The sequence below is a fragment of the Vidua chalybeata genome, chromosome 22 (genome assembly GCF_026979565.1).
Source record: "Vidua chalybeata isolate OUT-0048 chromosome 22, bVidCha1 merged haplotype, whole genome shotgun sequence".
Taxonomy (NCBI): Eukaryota; Metazoa; Chordata; class Aves; order Passeriformes; family Viduidae; genus Vidua; species Vidua chalybeata.
The window spans coordinates 6,505,189-6,532,408 of record NC_071551.1 but is presented as its reverse complement, the minus strand read 5'-3'; the positions used below and the strand labels follow the sequence as shown (position 1 = coordinate 6,532,408).

Here is a 27,220-nt window from a genome sequence, read left to right as displayed (position 1 = left end):
CCAGGGACATCCAGCATTCCCAGGGAAATCAAGAATTCCCAGGGACACGCAGCATTCCTGGAATTCCCAGAGACATCAGGAATCATTCCCAGGGACACGCGGCATTCCTGGAATTCCCAGGGACACGCAGCATTCCCAGGGACACGCAGCATTCCCAGGAAGCTCAGGGAAATCAGGAATTCCCAGGGACACACAGCATTCCCAGGAATTCCCAGGGACATCCAGCATTCCCAGCATTCCCAGGAAGCTCAGGGAAATCAGGAATCATTCCCAGGGACACGCAGAATTCCCAGGGACATGCGGCATTCCCAGGGACATGCGGCATTCCCGGAATTCCCGGAATTCCCAGGGAAATCAGGAATCATTCCCAGGGACACGCGGCATTCCCGGAATTCCCAGGGACATCAGGAATCATTCCCAGGGACACGCAGCATTCCCAGGGACACGCAGCATTCCCGGAATTCCCAGGGACACGCGGCATTCCCAGGGACATCAGGAATCATTCCCAGGGACATGCAGCATTCCCGGAATTCCCAGGGAAATCAGGAATCATTCCCAGGGACACGCGGCATTCCCAGGGACACCCAGCATTCCCAGGTTCACGCAGCATTCCCAGGTTCACGCAGCATTCCCAGGGACACGCGGCATTCCCAGGTTCACGCAGCATTCCCAGGGACACGCGGCATTCCCGGCATTCCCAGGGACATCAGGAATCATTCCCAGGGACACGCGGCATTCCCAGGGACACGCGGCATTCCCAGGGACACGCGGCATTCCCAGGAATTCCCAGGGACATCAGGAATCATTCCCAGGTTCACGCGGCATTCCCGGCATTCCCGGGATTCCCGCGGGCCGGGGCTCACCCTCTGCTGGATCAGCGCGTGCTTGTGCTCCATCTCGCGCTTCTCCACGGCCGCGGCGATCACCAGCTGGTCCAGCTGGGCACGGGCAGCGCTGGGGCGGCGCGGGGCACCGCCCCCGGCCCCCGGCCCGGAATGACCCCAAAGAACCCAAAAGAACCCAAAATAACCCAAAATAACCCCAGCCCAAAATAACCCAAAATAACCCAAAATAACCCAAAACAACACTGACCCAAAAGAACCCAAAATAACCCAAAAGAACCCAAAATAACCCCAGCCCAAAATAACCCAAAATAACCCAAAATAACCCAAAATAACACCCACCCACCCCAGAATGACCCAAAATAACCCAAAATAACCCAAAATAACCCCAGCCCAAAATAACCCAAAATAACCCAAAATAACCCAAAATAACCCAAAACAACCCAAAATAACCCAAAAATAACCCAAAAATAACCCAAAATAACCCCAGCCCAAAATAACCCAAAATAACCCAAAATAACCCAAAACAACACTGACCCAAAATAACCCAAAATAACACACACCCACCCCAGAATAACCCAAAATAACCCCAGCCCAAAATAACCCAAAATAACCCAAAATAACCCAAAATAACCCCAGCCCAAAATAACCCAAAATAACCCAAAACAGCACTGACCCAGCCCAAAATGACCCAAAATAACCCAAAATAACCCAAAATAACACTGACCCAAATAACCCCAGCCCGGAATAACCCAAAGAACCCAAAACAGCACTGACCCAGCCCAAAAAAACCCAAAATAACCCAAAATAACCCAAAATAACCCCAGCCCAAAATAACCCAAAACAGCACTGACCCAGCCCAAAAAAACCCAAAGAACCCAAAACAGCACTGACCCAAAATAACCCCAACCCAAAATAACCCAAAGAACCCAAAATAACACTGACCCAAATAACCCCGGCCCAGAATAACCCAAAATAACCCAAAACAGCACTGACCCAAAATAACCCCAACCCAAAATGACCCAAAGAACCCAAAACAGCACTGACCCAAAATAACCCCAACCCAAAATAACCCAAAATAACCCAAAATAACACTGACCCAAAATAACCCCAACCCAAAATGACCCAAAGAACCCAAAACAGCACTGACCCAAAATAACCCAAAATAACCCAAAATAAACACTGACCCAGCCCAAAATAACCCAAAATAACCCAAAATAACCCAAAATAACCCAAAATAAACACTGACCCAAATAACCCCGGCCCAGAATAACCCAAAATAACCCAAAACAGCACTGACCCAAAATAACCCAAAACAGCACTGACCCAAAATAACCCAAAACAGCACTGACCCAAAATAACCCAAAATAACCCAAAATAACCCAAAACAGCACTGACCCAAAATAACCCAAAACAGCACTGACCCAAAATAACCCAAAATAACCCAAAATAACCCAAAACAGCACTGACCCAAAATAACCCAAAACAGCACTGACCCAAAATAACCCCAACCCAAAATAACCCAAAATAACCCAAAATAACCCCAGCCCAAAATAACCCAAAATAACCCAAAACAGCACTGACCCAAAATAACCCAAAACAGCACTGACCCAAAATAACCCAAAATAACCCAAAATAACCCCAGCCCAAAATAACCCAAAATAACCCAAAAATAACCCAAAATAACCCAAAATAACCCAAAATAACACTGACCCAAATAACCCCAGCCCAGAATGGCCCAAAGCAACACACACCCACCCCAAAACATTGCTGACCCACCCCAAAATAACCCCACCCCAAAATAAAAACTGACAGACCCCACCCCAAAACAATGACAAGGGGGAAAGGAGGGAAAAAGGGGGAAAAAAGGGGGAAAGGGGGGAAAAGAGGGGGAAAAGGAGGGGAAAACGGGCAAAAGGGGGGCAAAACACCACAGCTGGGTGGGCACCCACTCAGGAGGGGAAAAAGGCAAAAAGGAGGCAAGAAAGAGGGGAAAGAAGGGAAAAAGGAGGCAAGAAAAAGGCAAAAAAGGGATAATAAGGGGCAAAAAGGGACAAAAAGGGGCAAAAAGGGACAAAAAGGGACAAAAAGGGGGCAAAAAGGGGGCAAAAAGGGGAAAAGAAGGGAAAAAGGAGGCAAGAAAAAGGCAAAAAGGGACAAAAAGGGACAAAAAGGGGGCAAAACGTGGGCAAAAGGGGCAAAAAGGGGGTAAGAAAAAGGTAAAAAGGGGCAAAAAGGGATAAAAAGGGACAAAAAGGGGGCAAAAAGGGACAAAAAGGGGAAAAGAAGGGAAAAAGAAAGGAAAAAGGAGGCAAGAATAAGGCAAAAAGGGGTAAAAAGGGGGCAAAAAGGGGGAAAAAGGGGGCAAAAAAGGGGGCAAAAAGGGGGCAAAAAGGGGCAAAAAGGGGGGAAAGGGGGAAAAGGGGGGCAAAAAGGGGGAAAAAGGGGAAAAGAAGGCAAAAAGGGGGCAAAAATGGGGCAAAAAGAGGGAAAAAAAGGGACAGAAAGTGGGCAAAAAGGGGTTAAAAGGGGGCAAAAAGGGGTTAACAGGGGGCAAAAAGCCACAGCTGGGTGGGCACCCCCCGCTCCAGCCCCCAGGACGCTGCTCCAGGCAGGAGAAGGGAAAATCCCAAAACGCTTTTGGGGCCCAGGGGCAGCAGAGTCCAGCCCTGCCCTCACCTCGGTGGCCAATTTCTTCATGTAGGGCTCGAGCTCGTGCAGGAGGCTGGAGCCCTGCTGGAAGAAGGTGAACTGGGCGTGCATGAAGGACAACATCTGGGGAGAGAAACCACAGCTGGAATGGGAACTGGGACCTTCAGCATTTGGGGTTTGTAGGTTAAAGTTCAGAATTAAATCTGAGAGTTTGTTTGAGATTTTTCAGACAACATCTGGGGAGAGAAACCACAGCTGGAAATTTCACATTTTGGGGTTTGTAGGTTAAAATTCAGAATTAAATCTAAGAGTTTGTTTGAGATTCTTTGGACAACATCTGGGGAAAGAAACCACAGCTGGAATGGGAACTGGGACCTTCAGCATTTGGGGTTTGTAGGTTGAAATTCAGAATTAAATCTAAGAGTTTGTTTGAGATTTTTCAGACAACATCTGGGGAGAGAAACCACAGCTGGATTGGGAGCTGGGAATTTCAGCATTTGGGGTTTGTAGGTTAAAGTTCAGAATTAAATCTGAGAGTTTGTTTGAGATTTTTCAGACAACATCTGGGGAGAGAAACCACAGCTGGAAATTTCACATTTTGGGGTTTGTAGGTTGAAATTCAGAATTAAATCTAAGAGTTTGTTTGAGATTCTTTGGACAACATCTGGGGAGAGAAACCACAGCTGGAATGGGAACTGGGACCTTCAGCATTTGGGGTTTGTAGGTTAAAGTTCAGAATTAAATCTGAGAGTTTATTTGAGATTTTTCGGACAACATCTGGGGAGAGAAACCACAGCTGGATTGGGAACTGGGAATTTCAGCATTTGGGGTTTGTAGGTAAAAGTTCAGAATTAAATCTAAGAGTTTGTTTGAGATTCTTTGGACAACATCTGGGGAAAGAAACCACAGCTGGAAACTTCACATTTTGGGCTTTGTAGGTTGAAATTCAGAATTAAACCTAAGAGTTTGAGATTTTTTTTTTTACAACATCTGGGGAGAGAAACCACAGCTGGAAATTTCACATTTTGGTCTTTGTAGGTTGAAATTCAGAATTAAATCTAAGGGGTTCTTTGAGATTTTTTGGACAACATCTGGGGAGAGAAACCACAGCTGGAATGGGAACTGGGACCTTCAGCATTTGGGGTTTGTAGGTTAAAGTTCAGAATTAAATCTGAGAGTTTGTTTGAGATTTTTCAGACAACATCTGGGGAGAGAAACCACAGCTGGAATGGGAACTGGGACCTTCAGCATTTGGGGTTTGTAGGTTGAAGTTCAGAATTAAATCTGAGAGTTTGTTTGAGATTCTTTGGACAACATCTGGGGAGAGAAACCACAGCTGGAAATTTCACATTTTGGGGTTTGTAGGTTGAAATTCAGAATTAAATCTAAGAGTTTGTTTGAGATTCTTTGGACAACATCTGGGGAGAGAAACCACAGCTGGAATGGGAACTGGGACCTTCAGCATTTGGGGTTTGTAGGTTAAAGTTCAGAATTAAATCTGAGAGTTTATTTGAGATTTTTTTTGGACAACATCTGGGGAGAGAAACCACAGCTGGAATGGGAACTGGGAATTTCAGCATTTGGGGTTTGTAGGTTAAAGTTCAGAATTAAATCTAAGGGGTTCTTTGAGATTTTTTTTTTGGAGAACATCTGGGGAGAGAAACCACAGCTGGAATGGGAACTGCAAATTTCAGCATTTTGGGTTTATAAGTTTAGGATTGAATGGAAAATTTTATTTGAGATTTTTTTTTGACAACATCTGGGGAGAGAAGCAACAGCTGGGGTTGGAAATGCAGGGAGCTTTCAGAAATTCGGGGTCGTAAGTTTAGAATTAAATGGAAAATTTCCCCCCCCCCACCCCCCAAAAAAAAAAATTATTTTTAATTTCTTTAATTTTTCTTTCTGAATTCTTCCTTTTTGACTTTCCCCAAAGCAATTTATCCTTCTTCCCCTTCCTTCCACTTTGTCGTGGGCACAAGGAAGGGAGAGCAGCACCCAGAAAATCCCCCCAAAAAATTGGATTTTCTCCCCGAGGAGCAGCCAGGGCTCCTCTCTTACCGCGTCCAGGATCTCGAATTTCTTCTTGGCCTGCAGCACGTTGATCTGGGCGGGGAAAAAAGTCCAGGGGTAATTTTGGATAATTGACTTTAAAGCATCTACAACACGGCATAATTAACACTAATAAGGAAAAAAAAAAACCACTTCTGGTGTATTTTAATTAGGAAATGGTTGGATTCTGGTTGTGTGGTGTGAATTATGACATCTGTATTGTCTCACCCTTCTCATGAGACTGAAAATTAAAGATTTCCAAACACCTCTCAGCTGCCCCACCCCTGGGTCAGAAAATGGATTATATAAATAACATATAATATAATATATAATATATATATTTATATTTTTATATATATATATATAATATATAAATTTATATATATAAATCAGCTAATCCCACTCAAAATGGGATTATAGGAGTTCATCTGGATAAACTGGATAACTTCCAGTGTATTGTAATTAGGAAATAGTTGGCATGGCATGAATTATGACATCTGTATTGTCTCACCCTTCACGTGAGACTGAAAATAAAATTAAAAGTTTTTCAAAGAGCTCTCAGCTACCCCATCTCTAAATAAAAAAAAAATCCAGCATCCTTACTGAGTGACGAGAGCTTAATGAAGGATTTAAATTTAAATTCAAAAAAAAAAAAAAAAAAAACAGGAGGAAAAAAAGTCAGGGAAATCAGGCAAATCCTGAACTTGAGCAGGATCATTCGCCCTCATACGAAACCCAGACACGAAAGCAGCAGGGAGTCTGAAGATTGGAAAAAATAAAAGCTGAGGCATGGGGAGGGCAAAAAGCGGCCACCTGCAGCACGTAGTCCAGGGCCAGGTGCCTGAAGCATTTCCTGGCCATGCTCAGGGTGCCCGTGGCCTCCTCCACCTCGTGCGGTTTGTGCCGCGGCGCCTGCGCGTTCTTCACCAGCGAGATCTCCATGTCCTCCCGCACCCTGTCGAACTGCTTCTTGGTCTCCTTGAACTTCCTCACGTCGCTGGGCAACAGAAACGGGGAGAAATTGGGGGAAATTGGGAAAAATGGGGAGAAATCAGGGTTAGAATAAACTCCGGGTGGCAGCAGGATCCCAGCTCAGCCCAGCGTGTCCATCCCAGCTCCAGTCAAGTCTTTAGAGAGTTGGGAATGATATTTTCTGTTTTATTTTTATGATTATTTTGAGGTTTATTTTATGGTTATTTTTTTGTTTATTTTATGGTTATTTTTGGGTTTATTTTATGATGTTTTTGGGTTTATTTTATGGTTATTTTTGGGTTTGTTTTATGATTTTGGTGCGTTCTTCACCAGCGAGATCTCCATGTCCTCCCGCACCCTGTCGAACTGCTTCTTGGTCTCCTTGAACTTCCTCACGTCGCTGGGCAACAGAAACGGGGAGAAATGGGGAGAAATTGGGAAAAATGGGGAAATTGGGAAAAATGGGGAGAAATCAGGGTTAGAATAAACTCCGGGTGGCAGCAGGATCCCAGCTCAGCCCAGCATGTCCATCCCAGCTCCAGTCAAGTCTTTAGAGAGTTGGGAATGATATTTTCTATATTATATTTATGATTATTTTGGGGTTTATTTTATTATTATTTTTTGGGGGTTATTTTATGGTTATTTTTGGGATTATTTTATTATTTTGGCGCGTTCTTCACCAGGGAGGTCTCCATGTCCTCCCGCACCCTGTCGAACTGCTTCTTGGTCTCCTTGAACTTCCTCACGTCGCTGGGCAACAGAAACGGGGAGAAATTGGGAAAAATTGAGAGAAGTTGGGGGAAATTGGGAAAAATGGGGAGAAATCAGGGTTAGAATAAACTCCGGGTGGCAGCAGGATCCCAGCTCAGCCCAGCGTGTCCATCCCAGCTTCAGTCAAGTCTTTAGAGAGTTGGGAATGATATTTTCTATTTTATTTTATTATTTTTGGGGTTTATTTTATTACTATTTTGAGGTTTATTTTATGGTTCTTTTTTGGGTTTATTTTATGATCTTTTGGGGTTTATTTTATGGTTATTTTTGGGATTATTTTATGATGTTTTTGGGTTTATTTTATGGTTATTTTTGGGATTATTTTATTATTTTGGCGCGTTCTTCACCAGGGAGGTCTCCATGTCCTCCCGCACCCTGTCGAACTGCTTCTTGGTCTCCTTGAACTTCCTCACGTCGCTGGGCGCCAGAAACGGGGAGAAACGGGGAGAAATTGGGAAAATTTGGGAGAAATGGGGAGAAATCAGGTTTAGAATAAACTCCGGGTGGCAGCAGGATCCCAGCTCAGCCCAGCAGGTCCATCCCAGCTTCAGTCATGCTGTTCTTTAGAGAGTTGGGAATGATATTTTCTATTTTATTTTTATTACTGTTTTAATTTTACTATTTTTTGGTTTTATTTTATTACTATTATGATTGGTTATTGTTGGGATCTGAACTTTGGGATGTTTATTCTGGAGGATCAGCCCTGCAGGGTCTGAATTTTGGGATGTTGATCCTGCAGGATCTGAATTTTTGGATGGCTTTATCCTCCAGGATCTGGAATTTTGGGATGGGTTCATCCTGCGGGATCTGCCTTGCAGGATCAGAATTTTGGGATGTTTTTCCTGCAGGATCTGAATTTTGGGATGTTCACCCTGCAGGATCAGAATTTTGGGATGTTTTTCCTGCAGGATCAGAATTTTGGGATGGGTTCATCCTGCAGGATCTGAATTTTGGGATGGGTTAATCCTGCGTGATCAGCCCTGTAGGGATCTGGAATTTTGGGATGGGTTTTTCCTGCAGGATCTGAATTTTGGGATGGGTTTTTCCTGCAGGATCTGAATTTTGGGATGGGTTCATCCCAGAGGATCAGAATTTTGGGATGTTCACCCTGCAGGTTCTGAATTTTGGGATGTTCACCCTGCAGGATCTGAATTTTGGGATGTTTTTCCTGCAGGATCTGAATTTTGGGATGTTCACCCTGCAGGATCAGAATTTTGGGATGGGTTCATCCCAGAGGATCTGAATTTTGGGATGTTCACCCTGCAGGATCAGAATTTTGGGATGTTCACCCTGCAGGATCTGAATTTTGGGATGTTCACCCTGCAGGATCAGCCCTGCAGGGAGGTTCTGGTTCTGCTCCCTGCACACCCAGGACAGGTGGGATGGGAAGCTCAGGAAGATGAAATCCAAAGGGAAAAGACAAATACTAAACTCTCACTCTTTGACAAAATTGTGCAGCTGCTGCCGGACCGACCTCTGGGCCTGGTCAAACAGGATCTGGAAGAGAGAAGAGGGGAAAAATATCAATTATTTTGAAAAAGTAGGAAAAAAATATCAAATATTTTGAAGAAGGGAAAAAATATAAATTGTTTTGAAAAAGGGTGAAAAATATCAATTATTTTGAAAAAGGGGGAAAAATATAAATTATTTTGAAGAAAGGGAAAATATCAATTGTTTTGAAAAAGGGGGGAAAATCAATTATTTTGAAGAAAGGGAAAAATATCAATTGTTTTGAAAAAGGGGGAAAATCAATTATTTTGAAGAAGGGGGAAAACATCAATTATTTTGAAAAAGGGGGAAAAATATCAATTATTTTGAAGAAAGGGAAAATATAAATAGTTTTGAAAAACTGTGCTGCCCCAAAGGAATAAAAACCATCTGGAGTGGAAGATTTTGGTGAATTCTGTTCCTTTTCTCCTGGCCCTGCCAGGACCCCTCTTTGTGGCAAGCACAGGGCCAGCAGCACCGAGGGGCCAGGAGGAGGCAGCTGCTTACCATGTGATAATTGATCATCTCCTGCAGGCTGTCCCCAAATTTATCCAGGCACTCCTGACAAAAAATAATACACAGTAAAGTGCAATGCAATAAAATACAATACGATGCAATACAATGTAATGCAATGCAATGCAATGCAATAAAATGCAATACAATGCAATAAAATACAATAAAAATAAAATTTAAAAACTCTCAGAGTGGATCTCTCACTCTGATCCCCCTCCAAAGCTCATTTTAAATGGATCTTACTCTGATCTCTCTCCCAATCTCATTTTGAGTGGATCTCTGACCCCCCTCCCAATCTCATTTTGAGAGGATCTCACTCTGACTTCCCTCCCAATCTCATTTTGAGTGGATCTCTGACCCCCCTCCCAATCTCATTTGGAGTGGATCTCACTCTGACTTCCCTCCCAATCTCATTTTAAATGGATCTCACTCTGACTTTCCTCCCAATCTCATTTGGAGTGGATCTCACTCCGACTTTCCTCCCAGTCTCATTTGGAGTGGATCTCACTCTGATCTCCCTCCCAGTCTCATTTTAAGTGGATCTCACTCTGACCTTCCTGCCTGCCGTTACCAGACTCTCTGCACCCCTCCAAACACCAAATCTCATTTGGAGTGGCTGCTTAAGCAGCGTGAGGGGCTTGGATTTGTGATCCATTCCCAGCAGCAGGGATCTGAGCATCCCCCATCCCTCCCTGTGCCAGGAACAGGGATCAGCAGGGATCTGAGCATCCCCCAGCCCCCGCTGAGCATCCCCCATCCCACCCTGAGCATCCCCCAGCCCCACCCTGAGCATCCCCCAGCCCTCCTGAGCATCCCCCAGCCCTCCTGAGCATCCCCCAGTGCTCCCTGAGCATCCCCCAGTGCTCCCTGAGCATCCCCCAGTGCTCCCTGAGCATCCCCCAGCCCTCTCTGTGCCAGGAACAGGGATCAGCAGGGATCTGAGCATCCCCCAGCCCCACCCTGAGCATCCCCCATCCCACCCTGAGCATCCCCCAGCCCTCTCTGTGCCAGGAACAGGGATCAGCAGGGATCTGAGCATCCCCCATCCCACCCTGAGCATCCCCCAGTGCTCCCTGAGCAGCCCCCAGCCCCCTGAGCACCCCCCAGCCCCCTGAGCAGGAATTTGAGCAGCCCCAGCCCCCCTGAGCAGCCCCCAGCCCCACCCTGAGCATCCCCCAGTGCTCCCTGAGCATCCCCCAGCCCCCCGATCATCCCCAGCCCCCTGAGCACCCCCAGCCCCCCGAGCATCCCCAGCCCCCTGAGCAGGAATTTGAGCAGCCCCCAGCCCCCCGAGCACCCACAGCCCCCTGAGCACCCCCAGCCCCCCGAGCACCCCCAGCCCCCCGAGCACCCACAGCCCCCGAGCACCCCCAGCCCCCCGAGCACCCACAGCCCCCCGAGCACCCACAGCCCCCTGAGCACCCCCAGCCCCCCGATCATCCCCAGCCCCCTGAGCAGCCCCAGCCCCCCGAGCATCCCCAGCCCCCCGAGCAGCCCCAGCCCCTCGAGCACCCCCAGCCCCCCGAACACCCCCAGCCCCTGAGCACCCCCAGGCCCCGAGCAGCCCCAGACCCCTGAGCACCCCCAGCCCCTCGAGCACCCCCAGCCCCCCGATCATCCCCAGCCCCCCGAGCATCCCCAGCCCCCCGATCATCCCCAGCCCCCCGAGCACCCCCAGCCCCCTGAGCACCCCCAGCCCCCAGCCCCCCGAGCAGCCCCAGCCCCCCTGAGCACCCCCAGCCCCCCAAACACCCCCAGCCCCCCAGCCCCCCGAGCACCCCCAGCCCCCTGAGCACCCCCAGCCCCCAGCCCCCCGAGCACCCCCAGCCCCCCTGAGCACCCCCAGCCCCCCAAACACCCCCAGCCCCCCAGCCCCCCGAGCAGCCCCAGCCCCCCGAGCAGCCCCAGCCCCCGAGCAGCCCCAGCCCCCCAGCTCACCGAGATCATCTGGTCCTTGCGGCACTGCTGCGCCAGGTCCCGCACGCCGCTGACGAAGTGTTTGTTGGTGGTGAGGTACACCCGGCCCGCCTCCAGCATCCCGCTGCACAGCTTCACCAGCTGCGGCCACCGCGGCACCGGGACACGCACGGGGACACGCATGGGGACACGGACATGGGGACATGGACATGGGGACACACATGGGGACACGCACGGGGACACGGGGACACACATGGGGACACGCATGGGGACACGGACATGGGGACATGGACATGGGGACATGGACATGGGGACACGGCACGGGGACACGGCACGGGGACACGGGGACACACATGGGGACATGGACATGGGGGCACACATGGGGACACGGCACGGGGACACGGGGACACACATGGGGACATGGACATGGGGACACACATGGGGACACAGCATGGGGACACGCACGGGGACACGCACGGGGACACGGACATGGGGACATGGACATGGGGACACGGCACGGGGACACGGCACGGGGACACGGACATGGGGACACGGACATGGGGACACACATGGGGACACGGACATGGGGACATGGACATGGGGACACGGCACGGGGACACGGCACGGGGACACGGACATGGGGACACACACGGGGACATGGACATGGGGACACACATGGGGACATGGACATGGGGACACACATGGGGACACGCACGGGGACATGGGGACACACATGGGGACATGGACATGGGGACACGGCACGGGGACACGGCACGGGGACATGGGGACACACATGGGGACACACATGGGGACACACATGGGGACACAGCACGGGGACACGGGGACACACATGGGGACACACATGGGGACATGGACATGAGGACACACATGGGGACACGCACGGGGACACGCATGGGGACACACATGGGGACACACATGGGGACATGGACATGGGGACACGGCACGGGGACACGGCACGGGGACACGGGGACACACATGGGGACACGGACATGGGGACACACATGGGGACACAGCACGGGGACACGGGGACACACATGGGGACACACATGGGGACACACATGGGGACATAGACATGGGGACACACATGGGGACATGGACATGGGGACATGGACATGGGGACACACATGGGGACACGGCACGGGGACACGCATGGGGACACACATGGGGACATGGACATGGGGACACACATGGGGACACGCACGGGGACATGGGGACACACATGGGGACATGGACATGGGGACACGGCACGGGGACACGGCACGGGGACACGCATGGGGACACACACGGGGACATGGACATGGGGACACACATGGGGACACAGCACAGGGACACGGGGACACACATGGGGACACACATGGGGACATGGACATGGGGACACACACAGTGACACGGCACAGGGACACAGGGACACGGACATGGGGACACACATGGGGACATGGACATGGGGACACACACAGTGACACGGCACGGGGACACAGGGACACGGACATGGGGACACACATGGGGACATGGACATGGGGACACGGGGACACACATGGGGACACGGGGACACACATGGGGACACACATGGGGACATGGACATGGGGACACACACAGTGACACGGCACAGGGACACAGGGACACGGACATGGGGACACACATGGGGACATGGGGGCATGGGGACACACACAGCAACATGGCAGGGGGACACGGCATGGGGGGACATGGACATGGATGTGGGGACATGGGGACATGGGGACATGGGGACACACACAGTGACACAGCACGGGGACACGGGGTACATGAGGACACGGCACGGGGACACGGGGACACACATGGGGACACACATGGGGACATGCATGGAGACATGGACATGGGGACAGGCATGGGGACACACATGGGGACAGGCATGGGGACACACATGGGGACAAGGGGACCCAGGGACATGGGCACAGGCTCAGCACCGGGTGTGCAGCAGCCTGGCTTTGTCCCACAGCCCCCCCAGAGCTTGGGGACAGGCGCCCTTCCCGTTCCTGCTGTGCTGGGAACTGTCACGGGCAGGACGGGGGGAATCCCTGCCTGGGACAGGGACAGGGACAAAATCCCTGCCTGGGACAGGGACAAAATCCCAGCCCGGGACAGGGACAGGGACAAAATCCCAGCCCGGGACAGGGACAGGGACAAAATCCCAGCCCGGGACAGGGACAGGGACAAAATCCCAGCCCGGGACAGGGACAAAATCCCAGCCCGGGACAGGGACAGGGACAAAATCCCAGACCGGGACAGGACAGGGACAAAATCCCAGCCCGGGACAGGGACAGGGACAAAATCCCAGCCCGGGACAGGGACAAAATCCCAGCCCGGGACAGGGACAGGGACAAAATCCCAGACCGGGACAGGACAGGGACAAAATCCCAGCCCGGGACAGGGACAGGGACAAAATCCCAGCCCGGGACAGGGACAGAGTCCCTGCTTGGGACAGGACAGGGACAAAATCCCAGCCCGGGACAGGGACAGAGTCCCTGCTTGGGACAGGACAGGGACAAAATCCCAGCCTGGGACAGGGACAGGGACAAAATCCCAGCCTGGGACAGGACAGGAATAAAACCCCAGCCTGGGACAGGGACAGGGACAAAATCCCATCCTGGGACAGGACAGGGATAAAACCCCAGCCCAGGACAGGACAACCTGCCTGGAGCTCCTGTCCCAGCTCAGAGAAGCCCTGGGGACAGGCCTGGTGTGCTGAACATCAATTTTGGAGCTGGAAATGGGCTCAGATTTTAGGGGACACTTGGAGGGACCCCATTTCTGGGCAGGGGCTGCACCAGTGCCCCTCAGACCTCAAACTGCCCTCACCTTGTCAAGCCTGGCCTCGATTCCACCACACCTGCCAGGCCCCAGGTCTGGGGACAAGCTTGGGGTGCTGAACATGAATTTAAAAGCTGGAAATGGGCTCAGATTTTAGGGGACACTTGGAGGGACCCCATTTCTGGGCAGGGGCTGCACCAGCCCCCCTCAGACCTCACCTTGTCAAGCTTGGCCTCGATCTCCACCACATCCGTTTCCACCTCATCGATGGTTGCCCTGCAACGGAACAGCAAGGGGGAATCGTTAATTAGCAGCAGGGAGTCGTTAATTGGCAGCCTGTGATGATTGGGTAGGAGGCCAGGAAGGGCTGAGCGTGGACCAGAGGGGCTGAGGGGCTCGTTGTTCCCACTGGGATGTCGGAACCTTGGCGCTGAATCCCTCAGGAATGAATTCCAGGGCTGGGAGAAGAGACGCAGGTGATTCCACCACGGGGAAACTGAGGGAAAGACACCCCCAGCAAATTCATTTAGTGGCATCGTCCTGTTAATTAACAGCAGCGCTAATTGCCACAGGGATAACCATTGCTCCATCCAGCCCCACCAGGCACAAACTCCTCACTCCAGCCCCACCAAACCCCATTTCCAGGCTGCCTGAAAAGCTGAATTACGACATTTAAACCTCACGAACCAACCCTCAAACACACACACACAGAGCAGCCCTTTGGCTCCTCCACACACGTGGGGCTTGGCTTGGACAGGGATAAATCCACCCCGGGATTTCGGGATCTGCTTCCTCCCCACGCCGCTGGGCAGAGGTGGCAGCGAGGAGCTGTCACAGCCCAGCTGCAAAGGCCACCAGGCCTCCCTCTCCAAACCCTGGGGTTTTAAGGATTCCCACACCTCCCCGAGGGAAACATGACATCATTACTTGCAGGAGGCATTCCCGGACTCAGGAATGTGGCTCTGGAATGATTTTTGGGAGGGCAGAGCCCAGCAGAGAGCCCTGCAAACCTCAGGGTGTTCCCTGGCAGAGCACCCAGAGGTTGAGTTTATTTACCCTTTAAACCTAGTTTATTTACCCTTTAAACCCAGTTTATTTAACCTTCAAACCCAGTTTATTTCCTTAACCACACACCTGGGAACGTGGGCAAGCCTCCCACCACCAAGGCTTTGGAATCCTAATTTTAGTCAGGGAGCTTCTCAGGTTTGTGAGGTCAAGATTTAAAAGGTTCTTCCTGAAATATTGCAGCCAAAGTTGGAAAAATCCCAGCCCTGAGCTGCAGGGATGGAATTTGGAGGGACATGAACTGGTCCTGCTGTCAGGAAAAGGACAGGAAAATCCCAAAGGAACAGCAAAATTCCTGCAGGAACCATCAGGCACCAAGGGTTTGGAATCCTAATTTTGTTCAGGGAGCTTCTCAGGTTTGTGGGATCAGGATTTTAATTCATCCCTGGATTCAGGATTTTTATTTCATTCCTGAAATATTGCAGCCAAAGTTGGAAAATCCCAGCCCTGAGCTGCAGGGATGGAATTTGGGGTCCTGCTCTCAGGAAAAGGACAGGAAAATCCCAAAGGAACAGCAAAATTCCTGCAGGAACCATCAGGCACCAAGGGTTTGGAATCCTAATTTTAGTTAGGGAGCTTCTTAGGTTTGTGGGATCAGGATTTTAAAGGTTGATTCCTGAAAAATTCCACCCAAATTTGGAAAATCCCAGCCCTGAGCTGCAGGGATGGAATCTGGGGGACAGGAACCACCAGGCACCAAGGGTTTGGAATCCTAATTTTGTTCAGGGAGCTTCTCAGGTTTGTGGGATCAGGATTTTAATTCATCCCTGGATTCAGGATTTTTATTTCATTCCTGGAGGAATTTGGGATTGGGAATCCACATCTGCTCCCCACCATTCCCATTCCATCCCATTTGTGCCTCCTGAGCAAATCCCACTGAGTGAGGAATTCCTAAAAACCCCTTCCAGCAGGAATTCAGAGGGGATAAACCCCACTGGGTGAGGAATTAATTAAAAAAAAAACCTTTCAGAAGGAATTCAAGGGGAATGAACCCCAATGGGTGAGTGAGGAATTCCTGAAAAACCTTCCAGCAGGAATTCAGAGGGAATAAACCCCACTGGGTGAGTGAGGAATTCCTGAAAAACCTTCCAGCAGGAATTCAGAGGGGATAAACCCCACTGGGTGAGTGAGGAATTCCTGAAAAACCTTCCAGCAGGAATTCAGAGGGAATAAACCCCACTAGGTGAGGAATTAATTAAAAAAAAACCTTCCAGGAGGAATTCAAGGGGAATAAACCCCACTGAGTGAGGAATTCCTGAAAAACCCTTTCCAGCAGGAATTCAGAGGGAATAAACCCCACTAGGTGAGGAATTAATTAAAAAAAAACCTTCCAGGAGGAATTCAGAGGGAATAAACCCCACTGAGTGAGTGAGGAATTCCTAAAAATTAGGAATTCCTATTATTATCAGTATTATTAGCATTATCTCTGGCAGATTTCTGTTTGAAACAGAGCGAAACCAACGCCTGCCTCTGGGCGAGATGAGCTCTGCCTGAAATAAAAAAGGGAGTTTTGGCACAAACCCAAAGCGTTTCTCACCCAAATCCTTCTCCCAGAACCATCAGCAGCCTGACAAGGGCATTGACAGCTGCCAGCTGCCCCAGCCTCCTCCACAAATTCAAATTAAAGAGCTCCTTGAAGGAAAAGGGGATGAATTTTTAGGATTTTAAGCTTCACCTCCATATCTTTATCCTCTGCCACACACACTTTGTGGAGGTGAAATGAGGTGAAAGCCACTCTTGGGGTTTTTAGGGAGTTTTGAATCATTTATGAACCTACCTAAGCATTGATCTGAGAGCTCCTGAGCCCTCTGCTATCCACAATTCCCTTTCCTTTTTCTTTTCCTTCTTCCTTTTTCCTTTCCCTCTTTCCTTTCCTTTTTCTTTTCCTCCTTCCCTTTTCCTTTCTTTTTTCCTTTCCTTTCCCTTTTCCTCTTTCCTTTCCTTTTTCTTTTCCTCCTTCCCTTTTCTATTCCTCTTTCTTTTTTCCTCTCCTTTTTCTTTTCCTCTTTCCTTTTTCCTTTCTTTTTTCCTTTCCTTTTCTATTCCTCTTTCCTTTCCCCTTTCCTTTTTCTATTCCTCTTTCCTTTTTCCTTTCCTCTTTCCTTTTTCTTTTCCTCTTTCCTTTTTCCTTTCCCCCTTCCTTTCTTTTTTCCTTTCCTTTCCCTTTTCCTCTTTCCTTTCCTTTTTCTTTTCCTCCTATCCTTTTCTATTCCTCTTTCCTTTCTTTTTTCCTCTTTTTCTTTTCCTCTTTCCTTTCTTTTTTCCTCTCCTTTTTCTTTTCCTCTTTCCTTTTTCCTTTCTTTTTTCCTTTCCTTTTCTATTCCTCTCTCCTTTCTCTTTTCCCTTTCCTTTCCCCTTTCCTTTTTTTTTTCCTTTCCTCCCATCCACAGCAGCATCACCACGGCAACAGCTCCATGGTGACAGCATCCATGGCATCCCCATCCTGCCCAGGCCCTGGAGAATTCCATGGATTTTTCCTGCCAGGAATGGCCTGGGAGTGCTCAGGGGACAGCCACAGGTGTGTGTGGGTGAGGAGTGGGAATTCGGGATAATGCTGGGAGTTCAGAGAAAAGAAACTGGGGGTCGAGATCCTGGGGTGGAAATCTGGGATTCCCATCCTGCTGCTGCCTCCCCTTGCCAGGCTCCTGAGCAGGACCAGATCTCTGGGAAAGGGATCCCTTTTTCCCTGTCATTTATCCCCTTTTGTCCCTGTCCCCATGCCATTTAACCCCTTCTGTTCCTGTCCCCATGCCATTTAACCCCTTCTGTCCCTGTCCCCACGCCATTTAACCCCTTCTGTCCCTGTCCCCACACCATTCAACCCCTTCTATCCCTGTCCCCACACCATTCAACCTCTTCTATCCCTGTCCCCATGCCATTTCTCCGCTTTTGTCCCTGTCCCCACACCATTTATCTCCTTTTGTCCCTGTCCCCACGCCATTTAACCCCTTCTGTCCCTGTCCCCATGTCATTTAACCCCTTCTGTCCCTGTCCCCACACCATTCAACCCCTTCTGTCCCCGTCCCCATGCCATTTAACCCCTTCTGTCCCTGTCCCCACACCATTCAACCCCTTCTATCCCTGTCCCCATGCCATTTATCCCCTTTTCCCCCTGTCCCCATGCCATTTAACCCCTTCTGTCCCTGTCCCCATGCCATTTAACCCCTTCTGTCCCTGTCCCCATGCCATTTATCCCCTTTTCTCCCTGTCCCCATGCCATTTATCCCCTTTACTCCTGTCCCCATGCCATTTATCCCCTTTTCTCCCTGTCCCCACACCATTCAACCCCTTCTATCCCTGTCCCCATGCCATTCCTCCCCTTTTCTCCCTGTCCCCATGCCATTTATCTCCTATTACCATTGTCCCCATGCCATTCCTCCCCTTTCCCCCCTGTCCCCAACTCCCGCCTGCGCCGGGGGATGGAATTCCCACCCCCCCCCCCCCCGCAGTCTGTGGCGCTCCCCCAAAGCCAAACCCAACATTTATCCTGTTCCTTGGGGTGCAGATCCCTGCCAAGGCCGGGACAAACGCCTGGGAACGCCACCGGTGGCCCGGGGCCGTGTCCCCAGGCAGGAGCCACCTCAGGGCCACCCCCGCTGTCCCCGCCATGCCCTCGGTGCCACCCCTGGAGGGATGGCAGCGCTCTGGAAGCCACCAGGGATTTATTTCTTTAGTCCAGCCCTGCTGACGAGGCAGCTCCAGACTCAGCCTGACCCAGATTCCAGCGGCTCTGCTGGAAACGCCGCGTGCGCTGCGCCGGCAGCGGGAGAGCCCAGCCCGGGCTGCCTCTGCTCGGGGGTGTCTCCTCTTTTCCCTTCTCTTTTTCCCCTTTTCTCCTCTTTTCCCTTCTCTTTTTCTCCTTTTCTCTTCTTTTCCCTTCTCTTTTTCTCCTTTTCTCTTCTTTTCCCCTTTTCTCTTCTTTTCCCCTTTTCTTTTTCCCTTCTCTTTTTCCCCTTTTCTCTTCTTCTCCCCTTTTCTCTTCTTTTCCCCTTTTCTTTTTCCCCTTTTCTCTTCTTTTCCCTTCTCTTTTTCTCCTTTTCTCTTCTTTTCCCCTTTTCTCTTCTTGTCTCCTTTTCTTTTTCCCTTCTCTTTTTCCCCTTTTCTCTTCTTTCCTCCTTTTCTTTTTCCCCTTTTCTTTTTCCCTTCTCTTTTTCCCCTATTCTCTTCTTTTCCCCTTTTCTCTTCTTGTCTCCTTTTCTTTTTCCCCTTTTCTCTTCTTTTTCCCTTTTCTTTTTCCCCTTTTCTTTTTCCCTTCTCTTTTTCCCCTTTTCTCTTCTTTTCCCCTTTTCTCTTCTTGTGTCCTTTTCTTTTTCCCCTTTTCTCTTCTTTTCTCCTTTTCTTTTTCCCTTCTCTTTTCCCCCTTTTCTCTTCTTTTCCCCTTTTCTTTTTCCCCTTTTCTCTTCTCCCCTTTTCTTTTTCCCCTTTTCTCTTCTTTTCTCCTTTTCTTTTTCCCCTCTTCTCTTCTTTTTCCCCTTTTTCTCTTCTTTTTCCTCTTTTCTCTTATTTTTTTCTCATTTGCTGCTGCCTCTCAGTTTTCTCTTCTTTTCCCCCGTTTTTCTTCTTTTTCCCCTTTTCTCTTCTTTTTCCCCTTTTCCTGCTGCCTCTCGATTTCCTGTTCTTTTCCCCCTCTTCTCTTCTTTTTCCTCTTTTCCTGCTGCCTCTCAGTTTCATATTTTCCCTATTTTCTCTTCTTTTTTCTCTTTTCCTGCTGCCATTTTTTCCTCTTATTTTGCCCTCTGCCTCTCACTTTTCCTCTTATTTTCCCCTTTTCCTGTTGCCTCTCACTTTTTCTCTTTTCCTGCTGCCTCTCCGTTTTTCTCTCATTTTATCTCTCCCCCACAAACCTCAGCCTGAATTCCGGGCCAGAAGGGCAGGACAGCTGCAGAGTCAGGGGAGAGTGGCTGTGGGTGGCTGAGGAATTGCACAATTCACTGGGAAATGTCTGCATTTAAACCAGACATTAAAACCCAGGCCTTATTAAATCACACCCTACAAGGGATAAAATTAAACCCTGCAGCTGAAGGCTGCAGGCCTGGCCACTGATTTACATCAAATTCGAGGCCATCAGGAGGGATTGAATAAGATTTTAATTCAAAAATAAATCAGTTTGATGCAAAATAGGCCGGGCCTGCACCTTGCTGCTAACGGTGTGGTAAACTCAGGGCTGGAATTCCACAGAAAAGTTGTGTTGGGATTAAAAAAAACCCCGCCAGCGGCAGAAAAACTTCAGAGAAACCCAACCCAGAGCCGGAGCGAGGTTTGTGTTTAGTCTGGGATGTTATTGCTGGGGGAAAAGCTTTGTTTTATCCCTAAATATTCGCTCTGCCCCGCACGCAGCACACGCAGCTCGGCAGGAATCAATTTTAGGAATGAATTTGCAGAGCCTGCGTGCCTGGAACCTCCAGCTGGAAGCCAGAGGGGTCCCAGGGAGCCACGGGAGCAGGGAACAGCCAGAGGACAAAACCAGGGATGCTGCAAGCGACACAGGGTGGGGCAGCAAAGAGAAGGAAATCAGGGAAATTAATGTTTTTGCTGCCTCTCCAGAGCAGTTTTGCCTCACCCACGGAGCTGCTGATTTATTGCAGCTGGGGTTGCAGCCCTCAGCTGCAGCTCTGCATCCTGGCAGGCAAAAAAGAGCCCCCCTGGACCACTGGCTTGGCAAAAAAGAGCCCCCCTGGACCACTGGCTTGGCAAAAAAGAGCCCCCCTGGACCACTGGCTTTGCTTTCCTTAAATCTTTCATCTCATCGTCGTGTCACAGGCTCCCAACTTGGCTTTGCATTCTGTCTTCCACGGCTGTCAGTTCTTCTTATCAAAACCTCTTCAATGCTTTCCTCTTAATTTCTGGCCAATTAATCACATCTAAGCTCTCTTTGTGCTCCAGAAGCCCAGGAACTGCTTGTGCATCTCTGCTCCCTCTTCATCCCCTCCTCATCCTCTCCCTATCCCCTCCTCATTTCCTCCTCAGCCCTTCCTCATCCCTTCCTTGTTCCCTCTTCATCCCCCACCATCTCCTCCTCATCCTTTCCTCATTCCTTCCTCATCCCCTCTTCATCCCTTCCTCATCGCCTCCTCATTCCTTCCTCATCCCCTCCTCAGCCTTTCCTCAGCCCCTGGAGAGCCAAAACTGAGAGAAAACTGGTGAGGAACGGTGAGAAGGTGCCATTGAGAGAGGCAGAGCAGTGCCAGGTGTCCCTATGGGGCCGTTCCAGGTGTCCCTATGGGGCTGTGCCAGGTGTCCCTATAGGTCCATGCCAGGTGTCCCTTTGAGGCCATGGCAGAGCTGTGCCAGGTGTCCCTTTGGGGCCGTTCCAGGTGTCCCTTTGGGGCTGTTCCAGGTGTCCCTTTGGGGCTGTTCCAGGTGTCCCTATGGGGCTGTTCCAGGTGTCCCTATGGGGCTGTTCCAGGTGTCCCTATGGGGCTGTTCCAGGTGTCCCTATGGGGCTGTTCCAGGTGTCCCTTTGGGGCTGTTCCAGGTGTCCCTATGGGGCTGTTCCATGTGTCCCTTTGGGGCTGTTCCAGGTGTCCCTCTGGGCCCGTGGCAGTGCTGGATGTCCCCTGGCTCCGGGCACAGCCGCTCACACTCCGCTCTGGCTCCCAGGCGCTCGGGGACAGGGGATCCTCTCTGTCCTGGGCCCATCCTGCCACAGCTCTGCCTGTCCTTGTCCCCTGCCCGCCGCTGGCAGCCCGTGCAGCGCCCGTGGCACAGGGACAGCCGGGGCAGGGGACAATGCCCTCCCTTGTGGCAGCGGCCACAGCAGCTGCACTGAGCCCCCACTGGGGCTCTGTTCCCTTGGCTGCATCCCCAGTTCTCCTGCTCCCTGAGATTCCCTGATCCTCTGCCAAGGCTGGGCCTTTTCATGCTGGGCTGGGCCTTCCAATTATCCCATCATTGTCCATGATCCCATTTCCCATCTCCCAGTGTCCATTAGCTCATTTCCCATTTCCCACTGTCCATTATCCCATCTCCCACTGTCCATTATCCCATTTCCCACTGTCCATTGTACATTATCCCATTTCCCACTGTCCATTATCCCATTTCCCATCTCCCAGTGTCAATTATCCCATTTCCATTTCCATTTCACATTATCCATTATCCCATCTCCCATTGTCCATTATCCCATTTCCATTTCACATTGTTCATTATCCCACTTCCCATCTCCCATTTCCTATTGTCCATTGTCCATTATCCCATTTCCATTTCCCACTTCCCACTGTCCATTATCCCATTTCCCATTATCCCATTTCCATTTCCCACTGTCCATTATCCCATTTCCCACTGTCCATTATCCCATTTCCCATTATCCCATTTCAATTTCCCACTGTCCATTATCCCATTTCCCACTGTCCATTATCCCATTTCCCATTATCCCATTTCCATTTCCCACTTTCCATTATCCCATTTCCATTGTCCATTATCCCATTTCCCACTGTCCATTATCCCATTTCCAATCTCCCATTTCCCATTGTCCATTATCCCATTTCCCACTTCCTACTGTCCATTATCCCATTATCCCATTTCCCACTTCCCAGTGTCCATTATCCCATTATTCCATTTCCCACTGTCCATTATCCCACTATCCCATTTCCAATCTCCCATTTCCCAGCCCTGGCCTGCAGGGATGACATTCCCAGCTCTTGTCACCCCACTCTGCTCACAGAACCCCCAAATCCCTCCCTGCTGAACCCCAAAAAAAGCCTGGATTGCTCGAGGAATGTGCTCCCCACGATTCTCCTGCTCCGTGAGATTCCCTGATCCTCTTTTCATGCTGGGCTTGGCCTTCCCCTTTCCCCTTTTCCCACCATCCTGTTCATCCAAGCCTCTCATTGAGGCACCTTTGTTAAATATGCTAATTAGCAAAATCTATAAAATCGTGGACGTGATCTAATTGTGATTATACATTTCAGCATAGCCCACCCTAACGAGGTATTGCACCATAAAAATCCCTATTAAATGCTGAGATACAACCCCTTTATCCCTCAACCGGGTCTGGCTCTTAATTTTAAGGAAAAATAATTTTTTAAGGAAAATTTAAATTAATTTTAATTAATAAAATTAATTTTTAGGGAAAATTAAATCGAAGGAAAAGGCATCACCTCATTGAAAAGGAAGGGAGGGATGGCAACAAACCCCAAATCTGCCTTCAGCAGCGGCCAAAATATTCCCACTGAGCCACTTCTGGGGCAATCCAGCAGGGATTAATTAAAAATTCCATTTTATTAATCCACTGGATCCCCACATTCCAAGCCATGGAATTGTTTTTTGGGCTGTACCTGGCAGGAGAGGAGTTAGGTTGTGCTTGGAGACCCTGATCCACGGAATATCCCTTTTTTAAAATTATTTTTCAGTTGGGAATGCAGAGGCTTCAGTGAGGGGGGAAAATGTCCCGGGAAGGAATGGAACAAGGAAAGGCTCTGGAGCCTGGCTTTGATTTGAGGCTGAGTCCAGGCCAAGCCACGGCCCTGGATTCTCCATCCCTGAGATCACACGGGCCTGGACGGGAAAAAATCCCACAAAAACTCCTCACAACTGCTGCCTCTCACACACCCAAAAGGAAAAAAAAAAAAAACCACAAAATCCAGCTTTACTCCCATTCAGAACTGAAGGGGGTTTGGTTATTTGGGGGATTAATGCTCCAAAGGGGTTTTTCCTCCATCCCAGACACAGCAATGACCCCACAGCACCACAAAATCCCCAAATTCTCCTCAGAAAAATGCAGGAACAACACCCAGAACCTGCTTTGCTTTCATCCCCAGGCTCTCTGTGCAGGCCTGAGCTCCATTGCAGCCCAAAAAGCACAAAATTCAGCTTTTATCCCATTTAAAACAAAAGGGGGTTTGATTGTTTTGGGGATTAATGCTCCAAAGGGGTTTTTCCTCCATCCCAAACACAGCAATGACCCCACAGCACCACAAAATCCCCAAATTCTCAGAAAAATGCAGGAACGACACCCAGATTTGGTTTTATTCCCAGATTTCTGAGACTCTCTGTGCAGGCCCGAGCTCCATTTCAGCCCTGCCAAGCCAAAAAATCACAAAATTCAGCTTTTATCCCATTCAGGACCAAATGGGATTTGGTTATTTCAGGGATTATTGCTCCAAAGGGGTTTTTCCTCCATCCCAGGCACAGCAATGACCCCACAGCACCACAAAATCCCGAAATTCTCCTCAGAAAAATGCAGGAACAACACCCAGAACTTCTTTGCTTTCATCCCCAGGCTCTCTGTGCAGGCCCGAGCTCCATTGCAGCCCAAAAAGCACAAAATTCAGATTTTATCCCATTTAAAACCAAAGGGGATTTGATTATTTAGGCGATTAATGCTCCAAAGGGGTTTTTCCTCCATCCCAGGCACAGCAATGACCCCACAGCACCACAAAATCACAAATTCTCCTCAGAAAAATGCAGAAATACCCTGCTTTGCTTTCATCCCCAGGCTCTCTGTACAGGCCTGAGCTCAATTTCAGCCCAAAAATCACAAAATTCAGCTTTTCTCCCATTTAAAACCAAATGGGATTTGGTTATTTCAGGGATAATTGCTCCAAAGGGGTTTTTCCTCCATCCCAGACACAGCAATGACCCCACAGCACCACAAAATCCCCAAATTCTCCTCAGAAAAATGCAGGAACAACACCCAGAACCTGCTTTGCTTTCATCCCCAGGCTCTCTGTGCAGGCCCGAGCTCCATTTCAGCCCTGCCAAGCACAAAATTCAGCTTTTCCCCCATTCAGAACCAAATGGGATTTGGTTATTTCAGGGATTATTGCTCCAAAGGGGTTTTTCCTCCATCCCAGACACAGCAATGACCCCACACCACCACAAAATCCCAAATTCTCCTCAGAAAAACGCAGAAATACCCAGCTTTGCTTTCATCCCCAGGCTCTCTGTGCAGGCCTGAGCTCAATTTCAGCCCAAAAAGCAAAAATTCAGCTTTTCCCCCACCCAGACCCAAATGGGGTTTGGTTCTTTGGGGGATTAATGCTCCATAGGGCTTTACACCACCACAAAATCCCCACCTTCTCCTCCAAGTTCTCCTGGGGTCGGTGCCACCTGCCCGGCCACGGCAGCGCAGCCCCAAAGGGTTTTTGGCAAAGGAGATTTTTTGGCAAAGGAGATTTTTTGCAAAGGAGCTTTTTTTGGCAAAGGAGATTTTTTGCAAAGGAGCTTTTTTTGGCAAAGGAGATTTTTTGCAAAGGAGCTTTTTTGGCAAAGGAGCTTTTTTGGCAAAGGTTTTTTTTTTTGGGTTGTTTTTTTTTTTTTTTTTTTTCCTGTGAGCTCGGCTGCCACGAAAGGGAGAGGTCGGTTCCGTGCAACCTCTGCATCCTCAGTGGGATCATCCCCAAAAATCTCCTGGGAAATCCCTGGGGCAGAAGAGGAGCTGCTTTGTTTGGAGGTGACTCTGGGCAAAAGCAGCCGAGCTTTGCCCTGGCCCAGATAAATCTATTTATAGCAAGCGTTACGCTAATTCCACACGGATCTGAGCTGCTGGCACTGCTGCAGGAATTGATATTTTCTGCTACCTGTCCTTTCAACCACCCTGAGCAGCCAGAAAATGTTCAGCTCTCAAATCACCAGCTCTGTGTTCTCCTGCTGCTTCCCTTTCCAGACATCCCCATTCCCCTGCTCATTTCCTCCCCCTGGGAATTGCTGGCTCACCCCAAAATTTGGAATAAGTGGGAGAAACCCAGGGAAAACCAGCTTGTAAAAATAATTTTAAAGCCGCTTGTATTTAAGTCACTAAAAAAAAAAAAAATTAAAATGGAATTGTTTTATCACCTTACCCGAGGTTCATGTTAGGTTTTGTAAAGAATAATTCATTTACTGTCCCTTTTGGGAGCTAAGGAGTGTGGAGGGGATTTAACTCATCATTAAAATGTCCCTGTCCTTGGGATAAAGGGATTTTTTTTTTGTTCCCTCCCAGCAATTTCTTAATGGAGAAATGGTAATAAAGAGCTGCTTGCAGTGGTTGGGGTCTCCTGGTTTTGCTGCAGGATAATGGAATAAAGTGGATTTCTAATCTTGACTAAAATCTCTCCACAGATGGCTGTGGGCACCATGGAGATGTGGGAGGCTGTCCCAGTGTGAGCAAGAGAGTTTCCTGCAGGAAAATCCAGGTGGAACAGCAGAAATTCAGACACTGTGACACCAAAATCATCTCCCTCTTCGTTATTTTATTCTCTTCTGGTTTGGTTTGTTTTTCAGGCCTGCTGAAAAATCTCTTCTTCCTCTCAGTGGTTCCTCAAAAATTTGAATTTTTCATCAAATCCATCAGCTCCAGCTCCTCTCCGACAGAGATCTCTTTATAATGCCCAAATCTTGTTTTCACTTAGACATTTCTGGTGTTTGGAGCTGGTTTTTTCCCATTTTTCACAGAGATTTAAGCAGGTACACAAGCCCTGAATTAACTTTTCTCCAAGGTGAAGACATTTCCGTGCCCAAACTCAGCTCTGCCTTTGGCAGCAGCGCTCAGAACGATTTTACAAAGCCCCAGTCCCTGTCTGGAACTCGTTAAATGTCAGTTTACAGCTCCCACCCTTCCCTGAGATGCTGGAGGTGGATGTTTAGACAAGGCTTTGAAGCAGGATGAGTAAGATTTCAGGGTTTTGTTGCTTGCTGTGTTCACTTGACTTTTATTTTTCGCATTAATATTTTGCAAAAATCTGGCAGTTTTCAGGCAAAAATATGTTTGTTTGTTTTTTTTTAAATGCACACAAAATCCCCATTTCTTTTTCTTCTTCTTCTTCTATTTTGTCTCATTTCTGCTCAGATTTTAAGAATTGGGAATTGGAATTTAATCAAGTATTTGAGTTGACTGAGTGCTTTCCTCCATGAGCAGCCAGCCCCAAGCTCCTGCAGCACCAAGGAGCTACTTGGGGAAGGTCGTTGGGATTAGATGACCTCCAGAGGTTTCTTCCAACCTCAATTACTCCAGGATTTAATGGCTTAAAGATGAAATCCTTCCTTAGCCCTCCTAATGCACTCCTGATGTCATGGATCTAATGATAACAGGTTTTTCCCCCCAGATTCTCTTTGGCAATTCCCAGCCAAACCTGCCCAGGAACATCTGGATTTCTCCAGGATTTCTCTGGGTGTAAAACAGAGGGGGAAGAGCTGCACTGAGAGCATTTCTAATTTCCACCACCCCT

The 27,220-nt window shown here is 49.2% G+C and overlaps 1 protein-coding gene across 1 annotated transcript in view; it reads right to left on the bottom strand.

The window, feature by feature from the left end:
• Nucleotides 1–27,220, bottom strand: part of ACAP3 (ArfGAP with coiled-coil, ankyrin repeat and PH domains 3) — a 92,621-nt gene that overhangs the window by 48,356 nt on the left and 17,045 nt on the right. Inside the window, exons 2-9 of the mRNA XM_053962834.1 lie at nucleotides 14,231–14,288; nucleotides 11,226–11,345; nucleotides 9,282–9,335; nucleotides 8,725–8,783; nucleotides 6,357–6,540; nucleotides 5,553–5,597; nucleotides 3,522–3,617; nucleotides 864–938 (exon numbers count right to left, since the gene is read on the bottom strand). Of these exons, the coding sequence (XP_053818809.1) occupies nucleotides 864–938; nucleotides 3,522–3,617; nucleotides 5,553–5,597; nucleotides 6,357–6,540; nucleotides 8,725–8,783; nucleotides 9,282–9,335; nucleotides 11,226–11,345; nucleotides 14,231–14,288 (691 nt within the window). The remainder of the gene's footprint in view (nucleotides 1–863; nucleotides 939–3,521; nucleotides 3,618–5,552; nucleotides 5,598–6,356; nucleotides 6,541–8,724; nucleotides 8,784–9,281; nucleotides 9,336–11,225; nucleotides 11,346–14,230; nucleotides 14,289–27,220) is intronic.